Raw genomic sequence first — 18,487 nt, 5'->3', positions numbered from 1 at the left:
GGGGAGTGGGAGAGGGAGAAGCAGGCTTCCCGCTGAGCAGGGAGCCCGACGCAGGGCTCGATCCCAGCACCTGGTGATCATGACCTGAGCCGAAGACAGACGGTTAACGACTGAGCCACCCAGGCACCCCAGAGATTCTTAGTAATATACTCTTACAGATTTCTATACTAGTTACTTTTATGAGTGGATGAAAAGTCCCATGTTTTTTTCCTTATGAAACAAAAACACAGTTATCCAGTCTTACCATGGCTCTTAGTCTTAGCTATAAGAAGCAAACATACTAACCAAATATGCCAAACTAATTCATAAAGAACATTCAAAACATTTTGGGGCCCCATTTTTTTAAAAGGTACATGTATCTTTCTTTTTTTTTTATCTTTCTTATAATAGAATCAAACATATTTATCCATTAATATTAATTATTAATACTTAATAATTATTAACTAAAATTATTTACTGTCGATATTGGGAATGGATTTTAAAAGTACCTTGATCTTTGTGTTTCTAAAATTTTTCCCAGTCCGTTTATTGATCTGAAATAAACATAAAAATGGAGAAGGGTAAAAAGGTAAATGTTAAACTTTTTAAAGATCAAAAAGCATATTATTTCTAGAACAGAAAATAAGCATATACAAATACATCCAGAGGAAAAAAAACAGAAAAACAAAACTTACATTTTTTTTTTAAAGATTTTATTTATTTATTTGACAGACAGAGATCACAAGTAGGCAGAGACGCAGGCAGAGAGAGAGAGGGAGGCAGGCTCCCTGCTGAGCAGAAAGCCTGATGCGGGGCTTGATCCCAGGACCTGGGATCATGACCTGAGCTGAAGGCAGAGGCTTTAACCCACTGAGCCACCCAGGCGCCCCAAAACATATATTTTTTTTATAGCTTATCATTTTTTATCTAATCATAAATCAGGTATATTCCACTTCAGTATTAAAACATGACAGGCAAAAATCTACCGCATACTGACAAACTAGGGGCTACTTTGTGAATTATAAAGAGACCTTCACTTTAGAAAAAATGATTCATAAACATCCAGTAATTCTAATGTTCTCAAAATGAGAAGATAAATCAAGACTTTTACTGATACTCAATTATCCACAAGCACACATTGTGGAAATGGCTATACACAGGCTAGAAATAAAAACCTAGTTGTGAGTGGCTTTGACCCCAGCCTGTCCTCAGTTTTCACAGTAAGTCAGACATTCAGGTTCTTCCACAGAATAACATCTTTGTTCTTTAACTAGAATCCATACCCACTCTGCCCATCCTTCCCTTTCTGATACTACTAAGATAAGGAAAGAGGACTCCTTCTGTATGGCACCAAAATACTTGTTAAATTCTTTTCAACATACTTTCAGGGAAAGGAGACCACCTGAGTCAGGGCAGATTTCACAGGGGCCCAAGGGAGAAAAGGAGATGTTGGGATTACTCTACAGAATGGATAAAACAGAGATAATGAAGGAATTCAAGGACTGGCAGAGTGAGAGTGAGAACATGTAAGAGTAAAGAAAGGATACGGCAAGATACATCCATGGGAAAGTAAGTCGTCCTTAGTTAAGCTGGAGAACTCCTTGTAGGGAAAGAGTCAAAAAGAGGACAGGAAAAAAGAGGATGGAGTCAGAAGACAGTGACTATCAGTCTATGAATTCTAACTATATTCTGTAAGAAATGGGGAATGATTTTATATATTACTAAGAGTCAATTAGGCATCAACAATAAGTGATTCCAGAACGGTATTTGAAGCAGGTCAACCTTGAACCTCAAGTTTCTATAGGGTAACAGTGGAAAAATATTTCATATAGTGCAGTTTGGATTTGTAGGTAATTAACACATAAAACTTCATACCTAATAGCTGTTCTTAATTTGCTTAAATCCTCTTCTGAAACCAAGTCTGTTTTATTAATGATGATGATATCTGCCAAAGCAACTTGTCTAAATTAGAAAACAAAGAACAGATGTCAAAAGAGAAATGTTAAGAAATTAAAAATAGAAACATCTTCAGATCAAATAGCATTAAGGACTATATAGTATTCTATATGGTAATTGGTTTTACTCCTATTTATCATTCTTCAAATAGTAGGAATAAATTACATCTCTCACTATATAAATTCAGTTTTCACATGTATTCATTCAAAAAATATTTACTAAGTGGTCTCGCTTGCTACTGAAACTGAAAAGACAAACCCCCAAAAGTTTACAATCAAGAATCATTTTCAACTCATAATTTTCTTTGTAAAGAAATGCATATAATTCAGATATTCAATATGGTAAAAATATGGACAGTCTACTGACTAAAATATTCCATGTTATCACATGGAATTTTCAGAGAAATAAAACAAATTAACACTAACACTAAACAGGTTTTTTAAAACTACAGAAGATACATCAGGATGGTAAACAAGTGTCTTCTTCATCATCACTAGAAATGTATCTGTGTACATGTATCTGTAAAACTGATACACAAACATTCAAGTTAAAGAATGCCATTCTGTCCCACTGATAGAATGCTAGATAACAAAATAGCTTACTATAAACAGAAGTTCTATTTTCTGTTAACAGGAGTAGTAGAGCTGAGGATTCCTTAAATTTTCCTCAATTCTTCAGGAAATTTTAATCACTGGACTATCTATTCCTAATTCTAGTTTTATGCTACCTGAAGATAAAGCCATTTATTTCAAAGGAGATAGCCAAATTCTTAAAAATAAGTTAACTTTGATTTACTGAAAAGTCAAGTTTCAACAGTATGTACATTGCCTCATAATCTCATTTCTGTTTAAGTAAGTTTTCTATGAATAAAGATTTAATGTGGACTTCACCAAATATAAACAGTCACTATCTTTAAATTGCAGCCCTTCTATATTTAACTTTACTTATTTTTTTAAGATGTATTTATTTGAGAGAGAGAGAGAGGAGTGGGGGGAAGGGGCAGAGAGACAGGGTGAGAGAGAGAGAGGCAGACTCCCAGCTGAGCACATAGCCTGACTCGGGGCTCGATCTCACACCCACAGAACATGACCTAAGCCAAAATCAAGTTGCTTAACTGAACGAGCCACCCAGGTGCCCCATCTTTATTGTTGCTTTTATGACACTTTGCTATTTTCTATTTGGCTTATTTATATTTTCCATAGTAAATATACTTTAATAAGGAAGAAAATGACAAAAGTGTTTAAGTTCAGTCTAATCTGAATCATACGTATGTATGCACTGCAGTGTTCGGGCAGGATTACAGCACCACCGAGCACCATACTGCAGAATGAGAGGGAGCCAACTGCTTGCCTGCCTGCCATTATTTGTCTGGGTCATCCTCAGCAAATCTCAGGGAGACTCCCCCTTAACCTCAGCAGCACACTTAGCAACAGTGGTATATCCCAAAGCCTTCTTCCCCCGTTAGGAAGAATATGCTTAGGGTAGGCAAACTGATTTAAATATTTTTAAGTCTTAAGACAACCCAGTAAGGATGAAGGTATTAAACAAAAAAATGTTCTAAATGCCAATTAAAACTATTTTCATATTTCTTCCTCTTTTGTTCTGAATAACAGTGAATATGTAAATCAAATGAATTACTGTTGAAGAAGGTAGTAAGTGAACCAACTCTTTTCTTTATAATCCTTTTGAATCCCAATGAAACTATATAAGAATAAAAAAACAGTTTTAAATGTTCACCGTTCCCAAGCTCCTCTCAAAGAACTGCTATGCCCAACAACACTCATTTTAAGCTGTATATAAAAGTTTTAAATAAAATTTTAGTTATCAGGGTACCTGGGTGGCTCAGTGAGTTAAGCCTCTGCCTTCTGCTCAGGTTGTGATCTCAGGGTCCTGGGATCGAGGCCAGCATGGACCTCTCTACTCGGTGGGGAGCCTGCTTCCCCCCCTCTCTCTGCCTGCCTCTCTGCCTGCTTGTGATCTGTCAAATAAATAAATAAAATCTTAAAAAAATTTTTTTTTAGTTATCAGACCATTATAAACAGCAATTCAATTTCAGGGAAAAAAGATAACAAATTTTCCTTGACTGTGTTTCTATATTTCTCACTCTGGTTTTCAGAATAATTTTCTCTTTTCAATTAGCCAGTAATCAATATATACTTTGAACATGAATACCTAGAAGCTTCATTGATAAGGCCATCTGGTTTTTCTTCTTCTAAATGCTAAACAAAAACAAAGTTTGAAAAAAGTTACTGTGGGAAAACACAAATGCTAATGTCAACACAAAGAATTTTACTTTTGACACACCTTTTGTGCTTCTAATATAGATTTCAACAAGTTCTATTACTGAATACACAAATGCAGAGCTAATTTTTCTAATGAAATAATTTTATTCCCCATTTCTAATTATTTTCCCACAGTGAACCTGTGGGAGTTTTTTGGGGGAGGGGGCAAGACTTAAATTCTGTCCCCCTGACATCTTCTTTTTCTTAAAAGGAAAACCTTCCAGATTTAGATAATGCCAATAAAAACAAAGAGCATTACAGTTCAAATTATAGGCCTTTTCCTTTTCACAAAACTGTTTTTGTTCTAAATATTCATTATTACTTATATAAAAGAGGTAACCACTGAAATAAACTTTCTTAAAATCTAATACACTTCCATCCATCCCAGTCCCACACCTCACTTCGCACCCCAGCATCACACACAATACAGATCCAGTGCTGAGCCCTTCCTAGTCCCTCGAAACAAGCTGTGGGAAGGCCTGAGCCCCAATTCTAGCCTAAGAACAGCTGATCATTTAGAGAAACCCACACCTGACTGACCTGGCCCCTCAGTGTAACTATTTACCTTGCTGACCTCTCCAGAGTCAAGCCAGTTCCAAAAAAATATTGTGACACTGACCCAGGGACCCACAAGCTAGCTTTCATCTCCCTAGAAGCAGTTATTACTTTTCCATAATTCTACTTAAATCCCTAAAGGCATCAATGCCATAAGGTTCATCCTGCAAAACATTCCACCTTCGTTACTTTAATCTTCAATACTTGCTCCCTGTCATAAGAAAAAGCTTGTGAGGTTAACCTTGTGAGGTTAGAGGCAATTTGATTATATTATATATTACATATTTGATTATATTAATATTCTTTGTATTTGAAATCAAACTTTGCAAATTCTTAAATCATTTTACATACATTATCTCATTTAACCTTCAAAGAATTAGAGGAAATGGCTATTCTCATTTTATAAAAGAAGAAACTAAATCTAATACTGTCACAATAGTATCACAGGATACTCTTTTATACAGGGATATTTTTCAAAAACTGAAATCATACTCAATATAAGTAAAATGATCATAATTTTAAAACCTTGTGAATGAAAGCTTTTTATGTCACATAAAATCAATCTTGGATACAGATGTTACATAAGTGTTAACCATCACTTAAGAGTATACTCCTAGAGATTACCTAAAAATTGCATTCATTATTCCATTATTATTACAGTATTGAATCAAAAACTGTTCCTTGCCAAAAGACGAGTTTACTATTTTTGTTAATTTATTTTGTTAATTATTTTTAGCTTGAGGCCACTGCAAACCCTATTACTATGCCTGTAGAGAATAAGGCTGTTACCATCTTGAAAATAGTCAACTGGCACCACGCTCAACAAATATCTGTTGAATGAATTCTAGTTAACACCCCTATTTGTTGACAAAGATGAGTGGATGTTGTTATTTGAAATATTCTATATAATGTGCAGCAACAAATCCCCTTCTATTCAGCAGTTCATCTATTTAATAAAGATGTATTTTTAGCAAGGTATCTATTTCCGAAAGATCCTGGGATATTCCAGATTTGAAAATTTGAAACATTTTTCAAAATATTGTATCACTGACCTTTTGGGAGCTTTATTTACATATGAATTTGGGGCTATCTGGCTGTGAGTTGGTGGTGTATAAAAAAAGACATAGCAGAAAAATTAGATTTTTTGGTTTTGAATTTCCATACCTAAATGGAACTAATAGCAGTTTCACCAAGTTAGCCATGTTTTTAACATTTACTTCTCCAGAAGATTAGAAATCTATATGTAAAGCTAAGTGGGAAAAACCAACATTTTACTACCTTCAAACTGTCAAGAAGTACCAAATATAAAAACACATTAAAATCCCCAAAATAGGGGCACCTGGGTGGCTCAGTGGGTTAAAGCCTCTGCCTTCAGCTCAGGTCATGGTCCTAGTGTCCTGGGATCGAGCCCCACATCGGGCTCTGTGCTCTGCAGGGAGCCTGCTTCCACCTCTCTCTATCTGTCTGCTTCTCTGCCTACTTGTGATCTCTGTCTGTCAAATAAATAAATAAAATCTTTAAAAAAAAAAAAATCCCCAAAATAAAAATGGCCAATGTGTACAATTCTACTATGGATAAAGCACATAATTATCACATATAATTACAGAAAAAGAGACAAAATCCCCATTCTATGCATTTTTGAAGGCCATACAAACATAAAGAAATAATAAATGCACACCAGCATTTATTTTCTCCGGGTTATCAGCCCGATATTTACTTCCCTTAAGCAACTTCCTATTTCCCCAAGCCAAACTCTGCAAAAAGACTAAAATCAGTGTCTGTTATTCAAAGGGACATTCTCCAGTACTCATGACTCAGATGGATAACTTCCCTTTATAAAGTTAAAAAGTAGGAATTTTGATATTCTATTCTACCTGTACAAGCAAGGAAGGAAAACATCTGCAAATTTTTTTTCCAAAAATTTTAGAGTGTGTGTGTGTGAGAATGTATACCTATACCCAAAGGATTCCTCATCTCTGCTGAAAGACCATGGCTTTTGCTTATATATTAAAAAAGACAAAAATGATTTTGGTACTAATGAACACAACACTTCCCAAAAATCAAGGTTCAACGCTCCAACTCGGCACACGTAAGAAAGAAACCCTCTGAAATAACACCACTGTAGACCCGACTTCAGCAAGGGCTACCGGGTATCCTCTCCTGCAGAAACACAAATAAACTGGACTTATTTCCCTTCTTTCCATTTGGGTCACTGTTTTTGACCCAAATGGAAAGAAATCTAGTGTCAGAGATGTCAGACGACATTTAAAAAGAAGCATCAGCAGCTCCTTCTTCTCCAAGGACTGGTTATGGATCTGACGCTATTTCAGCTGCTAGAAAACGACTGTTGCTTAATGTCAATCTATTTATTTTTCCAGTCTTTTCCAAGCCCAACTGTTTTCTGACTGAATTGTTTCAACAGCTAGTGCAGTGTAACAGAGGAGCCGGAGAGAAACCTCTCACTTGACCTTTCCTGTGTAACTTCATCCACTGATTCTATTGCATTCAATGCTGTCACGTTTGTAGAACTGAAAAGAACAATGTTGGTAGCCTGGGTGTCAAGTCCTGAGAATAGAGAGCTGTCATTTGAAGCTGTCCAATTCTTTGCCCGTGATTAAAAAATGAATATTTCAGATCAATGGGTGGCAATCCCATTAGAGTGATAGCCCATGATATCAATTACCACTTCAGTTTCAATTTGGCTGCCCGGCCACAGGGTACCATTTCTCAGCTTTCCTTGTGATGGGCCGGCTCTGTGAGGCGTGACATCCTTAAATCGTTGCCCATCATCCAAGTGTCATTACTGGCGCTGCCTGAGAATGCTCTGAATCACAAGCAGCTACCGGGGTCAAGCTGTGCAACCAGAGGGATTGGACAAGTGGGCAAATCCTTCAGGGAAAGGAAAAGTTATTTATCTGGCATCTGACTTAGAAAATCTAAAGTTTCCATTATCCTGACAGTATGTCAGTTTTGTGCAGGTATATTGATTTAATAATTGAAGAGGTTTTTATCAAGGTGGCAGGAGGTTAAACGTTTACTGTGTTTGCATTATTCAGAATGTTGCTTTGTTTATTTGGCCCCAATCACACTGATAATAGATTCTATTTAACTCCTCTGCACATCCAAATATACACATAAAATTATTCAACTCTGGGTGTGATATGTTAAGTCTATCAAGAAAACAAATAAAATATCTTAACTGCTACCTCTCCCATGTGTATCCCAAATTTGGTAATAAATGTATATAAGAGAGGAGTTCAAACATGCCTATAGTAAACATACAGAACTAACAACTTGATTTATTTGGATTCCTACATAAATATTTTATTAGGAATATCATGATTTCAGAAAAGTCAGAATTTTTCTGAGTAAAACTGTAATATTGGGAATCTTTCTTTGATTCTTTCTTTCTTTCTTTTCTTTTCTTTGATTCTTAAGATGACTAATAAATTTGGACTTAAAATCTACAAAGAAATGATTTTCCAAACAGGTCAAATTAGGTGCTTTATTCCTGAGGGAGCTAAAGGGCTAGTGAAGGGATATTGGGAACCACTTAATAAGCCTTCTGTATTCTGAGAGCATAACTTTATTGAAGGTTTGGAAGGAAAACATTTTTAAGATTTTATTTTCTTAAGTAATCTCTATACCTGACATGAGGCTCGAACTCACAGCCCTGAGATCAAGAGTCACATGCTCTACCAACTGAACCAGCCAGGTGCCCCAGTAGGAAAACATTTTCAAATTAACAAATTCAGATATATGATGGAGTAGAATACAAAACTGATGTGTATTTTAATTTTATTTATTTAATTGCCAGAGAGAGAGAGAGATCTCAAGCAGGCAGAGAGACAGGCAGAGAGAGAGGGGGAAGCAGGCTTCCCACTGAGCAGAGAGCCCGATGTGGGGCTCGATCCCAGGACCCTGAGATCATGACGTGAGCCAAAGGGAGAGGCTTAACCCACTGAGCCACCCAGGTGCCCGGAATGTGTATTTTTATATATTAAATTTAAACTTCTGAGAAATAATTATTTAGAAGGCTATTCACATCCTAGATTGAGAAGGGGAGATGGAGGATAATTTCATTCTCTTCTCCCTTTAGTAGTATTTCACTTGGAAAGTTGAAAAATACTGTTTTATTTTATGCAACATGTTTCTAAAAATCTTACTAAGTGCATTTTATGAATTTAAGTCCATTTAAATGCATTTGAAGAACTTGGTAGTTACAAAAACATTCACAGGAGGTTGCCTTTTAAGGGAGAGTTTATCCTCAATACACATATGTATAAATCCTGATTTCTTCAAAATAAGGTAAAGCACTTATTTTTTAATGCAATTATTTCCAGTTTGTGTCTGATAGAAGTTTAACACGAGAAAAAAGTTCTCATATGCTTTATCAAATGGAAAAATACATCAACATTGAGGCTGATTCCCAGTAAGGAGTTACACATACCCAAACTTTATCCTGTAATATCATCTTTACAAAATATTACACTTCCAACTTCTATCACATTAAGCCAGAGTAATAAAAAATACTTAATTTTAAAACAATAATTAAAAGACACAGAAGTTTCATCTATTGCTTATGATATGAGCAATAGATGAAGTTAAAAAAAACCTTTTGCTAAAAAATTCAAACAAAAATGTAGAAAAAATAATATAATCAATTCCCAGATACCTAGCTTTTAACAAATTATTAGCAACTCACAGCAATCTTTCAACTTACTTTTAATCCATATTTTGAATCCACGACAGTTATGATACCTACAAAAGAATACATCTTTTAGTCACCTTTATGTTTGAGAATGAAAATCACAACCTATTTAAGTTCACAAATTTTACTCGGTAAATATTTTTTTGTTGTTGTGCCAAAGCTGATATTTAATTCAATTCCATGAACAAGTAGACACATTTCAAATGTGTACTGAGTGCCTAGCACCATTTTAAGGTATTAGAGAGGTTATAAAATACTTTTTTTAATTGAATAAACAAGTAAATAAGAAAATAAGATTTCTCTGGCCTTTAAAAAGCTTACAATCCAAAATATAATGAGACAAATTCCATAATATAAACTGGAATGTGATAAACTACACAAGACAGGTTATTTTCAGTTTATATTTACATTATCAAAATCAAGACTTGACTTTTTTTTTTTAAAGATTTTATTTATTTACTTGACAGACAGAGATCACAAGTAGGCAGAGAGGCAGGCAGAGAGAGAGGAGGAAGCAGGCTCCCTGCTGAGCAGAGAGCCCGATGTGGGGCTCGATCCCAGGACCCTGAGATCATGACCTGAGCCGAAGGCAGAGGCTTTAACCCACTGAGCCACCCAGGCGCCCCAAAATCAAGACTTTTCTTAACATTTAATTTACTGCTTAATAAATCTGAGATGCCTTAAGATATCTTATTCCTAGTAATTTGCACCAAATCTAACTCACGCAAGTATTTTCCAATAACACGTACCTAAGTTTCCAATGGTCAATTAGTTTGGCAACCTCTGAATTTGTACGTCGAGTAATTTTTTCAAATGGTAAGAGCAGAATGAGTCTGATGATGCCTAGGGAATTCAACCAGCTACACACTACATACACTAGAGCCAAATGATTAGGCACAGTCTTAAATTTCACTCTTGAGTCTATGGAAGACCTGGTTTAAAGAAAGGTAAAGGGTAGGCAGGTCATAGTTACTTCATTCAGAAAGTTTCCTTATGTCTTAAATGAAGTCTATGAATAAAATTGCCCAAAAGTGTTAAGGCAAAGAAGTAAGGGGTGGGTGGGGGCTTCGCTTAATTCTTATCTTCAAGGGAAAATGAAAGCAGAAATAGGATCCTCATACTGCATATTTTAAATAAAGTAGAATAAATCAAACATAGGATATAAGAAACTGACATAGTATTTTAAAACAAAAACCTTAGCAGAAGCACTAAATTAGGAGCTGACATTGAGACCTTACATCTAGTTCTACCACTGTCTGGGGCTTTGGAATCTTACTTCATTATCAAACTAAACAAATTTAAAAAGAGTAAAAATGCAAAGAATAAAATTATAATGTGAACAAAAAAAAATTTTTAACCATAACATTTTACTTGAAAACAAAAGAATATTTGCTTCTCAACTTACCATCAAGATAAATATTAACCCCTAATTCAGCATCAACCCAAAACATAGAAGCTACAGCACCTGAAAAATATATAAAATATTCATCAAACAAAAATATTTACTCAAACTGAGAAACACTATTCTAACGAGGCTGTTTTAACGTGTCCTAACAGAATTAGCAGACAAATACATATACAAATGATGTATGGCTTTCCAAATTTCTTTATGGGAATTACAATGACAGAATCTTTTGCTATTTGTACTTTCTTCCCCTCTCCCTTTCTGCCCCCAACTCTGAAAAAAAGGAAAGAAAGGAAAAGAAAAACAGATCAGCTCTTATCACATACAAACCCAACACCAAGCTTCTGTCGATGCCATAATAATCTGCCAATAGATACTACCAAATAATTTGGGCACTACGGATATGTGCACATGGGACTTAGTTTTATGTTTTCTGTCCCTAATTTAATAATCATACAGTTCATAAATAATCAGTTCTCTCTCTAAAGGGAAGCAAAACACAACATAGATAATTCGGAAGCCACTTGACCGAAAAAGAGAAAAACTTGTAAGTTTTAGAGAAGAAAAAGACCAGAGGCAAAACTGTATACTCTGTGGCACTACCAGTAAAACCTTAAACTGTTTATTTAATACCAATATAAAATGTGGGTCTGAGGAAAAATAATTTCTAAATAAGAAATTAAAACTTGTTTTTGACACACACTGGTTCAGTAGCAAAGCACACGCCCTGATTAGTACGCCACCACACAAGAAAAGGGAAACTGGCCGTAAAGAAAGTATTTGATTTTTCAAAGCATCACAGGTCCAGTTAGTGACAGGGCTGTCTAAAAGAATGAGTACTGGGGAAAAACAAGGCTAACTGAACTCATTCCCGTGTCTGAAGCTGTCCACCTAGCCCGAGGAGATGTGGTCCCCCAAGCATCACTCTGTGTCACCAGTGAAATACCTGTCAGCCGTTTACAGTGATTACTCATGCAAGATATAGCAAGGGCCACAAGATCTAACGGTTTCCTGATACCTATTGATTTTTTCCCAAAAACTTAATAGTTTTCCAATTTGACTGAAATAGGATTTGTGAGTAACAGGAGAGAATCAATGCCTGTTCTTTTCAAGGAAATTACTTTACCATGACAATTATTTAGCTTAGAACTGGAGAGTGTCAGTCTCCTAAACGGGAAACAACTGAATTGCCAATAAGAATTTTCTTCACTTACTTGGCTAACAACATGATTTTAATTAATGAGGGAGAAAAAAGGAAATCTACTATGAGCATCATTACTCCAAACAGTAAGTCATAAAAGAGACTTAATTTTTTTCACTCAATAAAATTCCACCTTGCTCATAAACCTTTTTTTAATTCATGGATTACTATTCAAATAGCTTACAAGTCCTACACAGTTAACATTCATGTTGTATTAAGTTGAATTACAAGAGGGTATTGGAGCTTTTTTTCTAAATCTGATGTGTATCTTCGGTAATATCAGGCTACCCAAGAAGGAACTATCTGAAACTCAGATGCAGGTGTTTAGCAAGAGGAATAAAGATGAGAGAGTACGTTGATCAGTAGTTCCCAAACCCAGGCTGATTTTTCTCCCCAGGGGGTATTTGTCAATGTCTAAAGATATTTTTAATCGTTTCAACTAGGGGAATGGTACTGGTATTTAGTGGGTAGAAGCCAGGGATGCTGTTAAACATCCCACAAGGCAAAAAACAGAACAAAACAAAACAAAGAAACAAAAACATCCCACAGTCCATAAGACAATCCCTACAAAAAGGAACTATCCAATCCAAAATATTTAAGTTGTGCCAATGTTAAGAAACCTTTAGCTAGACTATAGAATCTCCCTTATTCAAAACCAATTACAATAAAAATTTAAAATAAAATTTTAAAAGCCAAATTTTTATCAGCAATAACGAAATATATAATCTCCTACGATGAATATTGAAGAGTGATAGTCTAAATAAGAAACAAAGTTCTATGTGACTTCTGATAATTCTTCATTCTACCCCCATCAATAAATGGTTGTAGGGAAAGAGTTTACAGAATCCAAATACTCATCAGAAACAGTTTTCAAAATGGTACAGGAAACTGAACAAGAAGTAAGTAATACAGGAAAAAGTCAACCAAGGGTAAATTTTCTAACCATTTTTTTAAAAGATTTTATTTGAGAGAGAGAGAAATGAGAGAGCATTAGAGGGGAGAAGGTCAGAGGGAGAAGCGGATTCCCCGTGGAGCTGGAAGCCCGATGCAGGACTTGATCCTGGACTCCGGGATCATGACCTGAGCCGAAGGCAGTCGCATAACCAACTGAACCACCCAGGCGCCCACCATTTCTACATTTTTGGAGGAGGGGGTCACCTTCTAGGGCTCAGAACAAAATGAATTGAAAAGTCTGAGGCTCGAGGATATACCCACACAAGATATGGAATATATATTCAGGAGTAGCTGGAGGAAATTCAAGAGAGGAACACTTGGGTACTTTAAAGAGAGCTGAGCCTGAAAGTCTGACTGCCCATCTGAGAGATCTGACTGGATCTCTCAGACACCCTTTTTCCTCTGCTTCCCCTTCCCTGCTCCCAGCAATACCCAGCATTCAAATTGAGGCCTAGGAGAAAAACACGTTTAGGTAAGATGGGTAAGATATTAAAAGTAATTCAACACCATATGCAAGTAGACCGATGTTCTCTACGTCAACACCAACATGCTGAAAAAACCAATGCACATATATTACAGCTTAGAAGAAAACAAAAAAGATGAAAGAAAGGAAAAAGTTAAAGAAATGAATAAGGCATATAAATGGCATAGAACCCATTCTGGAAGGAAACATAACCAAAGAAACATAATCAAAGAAAATTCTCAAAGGTCTATTCATAATAGAGAACTTAAAAAACAACATAATTAATTAAAAACAAACTCTTAAAGGCAAGATAAAGCAGAGTAATATGAAACGGTACTTTGTGAAAGAAATAAACGTATATACCCAATAAACATATCATTACTTAACGAATTCTTTTAAAAGATCAGGGATGGAATAGACACTGGTGGAAACAGAATTAGTGATGAAAAGGAACATGTGAGATGATTAAATACAGAAGCAAAAGACAATTTGAAGATAAAAGATAGGGAGAACAAAAGAAAATCCAATATAAGGGAAATTGGTGTCATAAAGTAGAGGACCCAATAATTGGACCAAAAAAAAAAAAAAATCCTTATGGTAATAAATAAGGAAAATGCTCCTAACTGAAGACATAAACTTACAGACAAAAGAGCATACTGTAATGCAAGAAAAAATGATTACAGATGACATGTAGATGGACTTTGGTTATATTACTGACCTTCAAAAACAAAGGAAACAATTGTCAGGCATTTTGGATGAGAAAGCAAGTCACTTTCCAGGAGGCAGAAAAAAAAATTAGACTTTTCTATAGTAACAGTCATTGCCCCGATATAATAAGATAATGACCATAAAGTTCTAATGAAAGTGTTCCCTAAGGATATTACCTCCTGCCAAGTTGTTTTTCAACAATGAAAACACCAGGTAGACACACACAATACATTAAAGGAAACAAAAGCATTAAAACTCAAAAAATACATCACTCATAAATCCTTCTGATGAAATAAAAAAGGAAATCCAGCCAATCAAAAATTACCAAGAGATCAATAAGTAACATTTGCTAAGTTCTGAGGGAAGTCAATTGTGATCTGGAAATTGTATACCTAGTCAAATAATCCTTCAGTTATAAAAACAAAAGACAAGCATTCTCAAGGAAGTATGCAAGAACTCAAGAAGGGGGGAACCTGGGTGGTTCAGTAAGTTGAGCGTCTGACTCTTGGTTTCAGCTCAGGTCGTGATCTCAGTGTCATGTGATTGCACCCCACGTCGGGCTCTGCGCTCAGCATGGAGTCCTCTTGGGACTTTTCTCTCCCTTCCCCTCTGTCCCTGCTCCCAACTCTCTAATAAATAAATCTTAAAAAAAAAAAAAAAAGTGAAGGAACACAGCATCTGTAGCTTGAAAGGATTACCTGACCATGAAAATCAGTCCAATCAAGAGATTCATCAACTCAGGAATGGAGAAGCCACAGTATTGAGCTAATAAGGACTAAAACTGTTTAACATAGAACTAAACAAAGTATGAGAGAATGCAGACGTTAGAAATCTTAACACCACCACATACAATAAATCAACCAAAACCAGGAGGTGGGAGTAAGTGATAGTGTTCATTCCCTACTCCTTTATGTCAGGGAGTCAAGAAATACTCTGAACTGACACATATAGTTAAAAAACTAACTCATCCCATTTGTTTATGGTTTTATTTTTAAGATTTTATGTATTGATTTGACAGATAAAGAGACAGCAAGAGAGGGAACACAAGCAGGGGGGGAGTAGGAGAGGGAGAAGCAGGCTTCCTGCTGAACAGAGAGCCCAATGTGGAACTTGATCCCGGGACCCTGGGATCATGACCTGAGCCGAAGGCAGAAGCTTAACAATTGAGCCACGCAGGCGTCCCTGTTTATGCTCTTTATAACCTTTTTATCCCCCTTAACTCATATCCCTTCCAGTGGAAAAGCATTTTTCTGATAATTCAGGATTCCTTCATTTCTTTCAAGTTCTTTTTTTTTTTAAGATTTTATTTATTTATTTGAGAGAGAGGCGTGAGAGAGAGCATGAGAGGGGAGAAAGTCAGAGAGAGAAGCAGACTCTCCAAGGAGCAAGGAGCCAGATGTGGGACTCGATCCCAGGACTCTGGGATCATGACCCGAGCCGAAGGCAGTCACTTAACCAACTGAGCCACCCAGGCGCCCTCAAGTTATTTTTTCAATTACATAGTAATTTTTTTGCTTCTGCCCACCTTTTATTGAGCAATTTATTAAATTCATTTTAATGATATTAATAGGTGATTAGTGGAGTATCTAACACGTGTTGGCTAACATTAGGTGGTTTACATATATAATATACATATTGTTAATTGAGGTAAAATGGTATATGACTTTATATTAGTTTCAGGTGTATTGTATAATGATTTAGTATTTGTGTACATTACAAAGTGATCATCATAGGAAATCTAGTTACCATCCAAAACACACAATTGACCCCCTTCATCCATTTCAGTCCTCTAAACCCTTTCCCCTCTGATAACCATCAATCTGTTCCCTGTATCTGAGTTTTGTTTTTTCTTTTCTTAGGTTCCACAGATTGATGAAATCTAACTGATTTCCCAGAGTTTGATACCCTCAAGGTCCATCCCTGTTGTCACAAATAGCAAGGCCAGTGTATATATATTGCACATCTTTCTCCATTCATCCATCAACAAACTCTTAAGTTGTTTCCATATCTTGGCTACTGTAATTAATGATGTAATGAACATAGGGGTGCAAATATCTTTTCAAATTAGTTTTCATTTTCTTCAGAAAAGTACGTACAATAAAATAGCTGAACACATGCTAGTTCTATATTTAATGTTTTGAGGAATCACCATAGCAATGAAAGTGTATGCAAATGGAAAACCACCACTTTCTGCAGTGGCGGCACCAGTCTGCATTCCCACCAACAGTGCATGAGGGTTCCCTTTCCTCTGCATCCTCACCACTTGTTTCTTGCCGATTTGATTCTAACAGGTGTCAGGTGGTATCACACTGTGGTTTTGATTTGCATTTCCCTGGTAATTAGTGAAGCTGAGCATCTTTTCATGTGCCTGTTGGGCATCTGTATATGTTTTATGGAAAAATGTCTATTTGGATCCTCTGCCTCCTTTTCAGTCAGTCAGGTTTTTTTGTTTTTGTTTTTGTTTTTTTTTGTTTGTTTGTTTTTTTTTTGCTATTGAGTCTTTACACATTTTGGATATTAACCTTATCAAATACATGATTTGCAAATATTTTCTCCTAGTCAGTAGACTGTTTTTCATTTTATGGATGGCTTCCTTTGCCGTCCAGATGCCTTTTAATTTTATATAGTCCCAATTACTGAATTTTGTTTTGTTGCCTTTGCTTTTAGTCAGATCCAAAAATTCAACACCAAGATGGATGTCAAGAAGCTAAATATCTGTTTCCTTCTAGGAGTCTTATGGTTTCAGGTTTTATATTCAAGTTTTTCCTCCATTGTGAGTTAACTTTTTTATCATGTAAGACGGTAGTCTAGTTTCATTCATGTAGCTGTCCAGTTTTTCCATCACCATTTATTGAAGAATCTTTTCTGCTCATTGTATATTCTTGCCTCCTGAGTCATAGTTTAATTGGTCAGAAAAGCCTGGGTTTATATCTGGGTTCTCTATTGTTTCATTGATCTGTTTTTATGCCAATACCATACTGTTTTCATATTACAGCTTTTAAGTACAGTTTGAAGTCTGGGACTGTGACATTTCCCATTTGCTCTTCTTTCTCAAGCCTGCTTTGGCTATGGGGCACCTGGGTGGCTCAGGTGGTTAAGCGTCTGCCTTCGGGTCAGGTCATGATCCCAGGGTCTGGGGATTAAGCCCTATATCATGTCCTCTGTTCAGTGGGGAGCCTACTTCTCTCCTTCCCTCTGCCTACAGCTCCTTCCCCCCCACCCCGCAGCTGTGCTCTGTCAAATAAATAAATAAAATCCTTAAAAAAAAAAAAAAAAGACTGCTTTGGCTATTCAGGGTCTTCTGTGATTCCCCACAAACCTTAGAATTATTTGTTGTGGGGCACCTGGCTGCTTCAGTCAGTTGAGCACGCAATTCTTGATCTCACAGTTATGCATTCAAGCCCCATGTTGGGGTGTGCGTGTAGAGATTAAAGTATTTTTATAGCTTTGTGAGAAATGGCATTAAAATTCTGAAAGACTTGACAATGAATATGTATATTGCTTTAGACAGTATGGACATTTAACAGTATTAGGTCTTTAAAAAAGAGCATGGAATAACTTTCTATTTTTGTGACTTAATTTCTTTCATCAATGTCCTACAATTTTCCACATACAGATCTTTCACTTCCTTAGTTACATTTATTCCTAGGTATTTTCTTTTTGATGCAAATTGTTTTGTTAGGCTTTTTGCAAGGATTGTTTCCTTAATTTCTCTGACAGTTCATTACTTGTACATAGAAACACAACAGATAAGTATATACTGATTTTGTATACAGTAAATTACTAAGTTCACTTATTCTGGTTTTTTGGTGGAGTCTTTAGGGTGTTCTATATATAGAATGATGTCATCTGCAAATAGTGATTGTTTTATTTCTTCCTCTCCAATTTGGATGCTTTTATCTCTTTTTCTTGTGTTACTGTTGTGGGTAGGACTTCCAATACTATACCAAATAAACAGGCAAGAGTGGGCATCCTTATTTTGTTCCCAAGCTGAGGAAAAGCCTTCAGCTTTACAACATTGTGTATGAGTTTGTCATGTATGGCCTTTATTATATTTAAGTACATTCCCTCTATACCCACCTTAAGAGTTTTTATCATAAATGGACACTGAAATTTATCAAAGATTTTTTTCTCCATTTACTGAGATGAACACATGATTGTCACACTTTGTTTTGTTAAGTGGTGTATCACTGACTGATTTGCAGATGTTAAAGCATCCTTGCATTCCTGGAATAAATTCCATTGATCGTGGTGTATGATCCTTTTAATGCAT

At 35.9% G+C, this 18,487-nt stretch overlaps 1 protein-coding gene across 6 annotated transcripts in view; it reads right to left on the bottom strand.

The window, feature by feature from the left end:
- The window catches only part of LOC111153565 (COBW domain-containing protein 1), a 52,336-nt gene that overhangs the window by 18,745 nt on the left and 15,104 nt on the right, over positions 1-18,487 (bottom strand). For 2 of the 6 annotated variants that reach the window (XM_022512663.1, XM_022512664.1), the window contains exons 5-9: positions 10,889-10,948; positions 9,496-9,533; positions 4,108-4,154; positions 1,855-1,941; positions 489-533 (exon numbers count right to left, since the gene is read on the bottom strand). In XM_022512663.1, coding sequence (XP_022368371.1) covers positions 489-533; positions 1,855-1,941; positions 4,108-4,154; positions 9,496-9,533; positions 10,889-10,948 — 277 coding nt within the window. Of the gene's footprint in view, positions 1-488; positions 534-1,854; positions 1,942-4,107; positions 4,155-7,235; positions 7,260-9,495; positions 9,534-10,888; positions 10,949-18,487 lie in introns of those variants that run through there. The other 4 variants (XM_022512666.1, XM_022512667.1, XM_022512665.1 and 1 more) reach the window with 3 other exon arrangements.

Source organism: Enhydra lutris, unplaced genomic scaffold (assembly GCF_002288905.1).
Source record: "Enhydra lutris kenyoni isolate GAN:26980312 unplaced genomic scaffold, ASM228890v2 scaffoldscaffold33, whole genome shotgun sequence".
NCBI lineage: Eukaryota > Metazoa > Chordata > Mammalia > Carnivora > Mustelidae > Enhydra > Enhydra lutris.
Note: the sequence above shows the minus strand (reverse complement) of the source record. Positions and strands in the feature narration are given on the sequence as shown.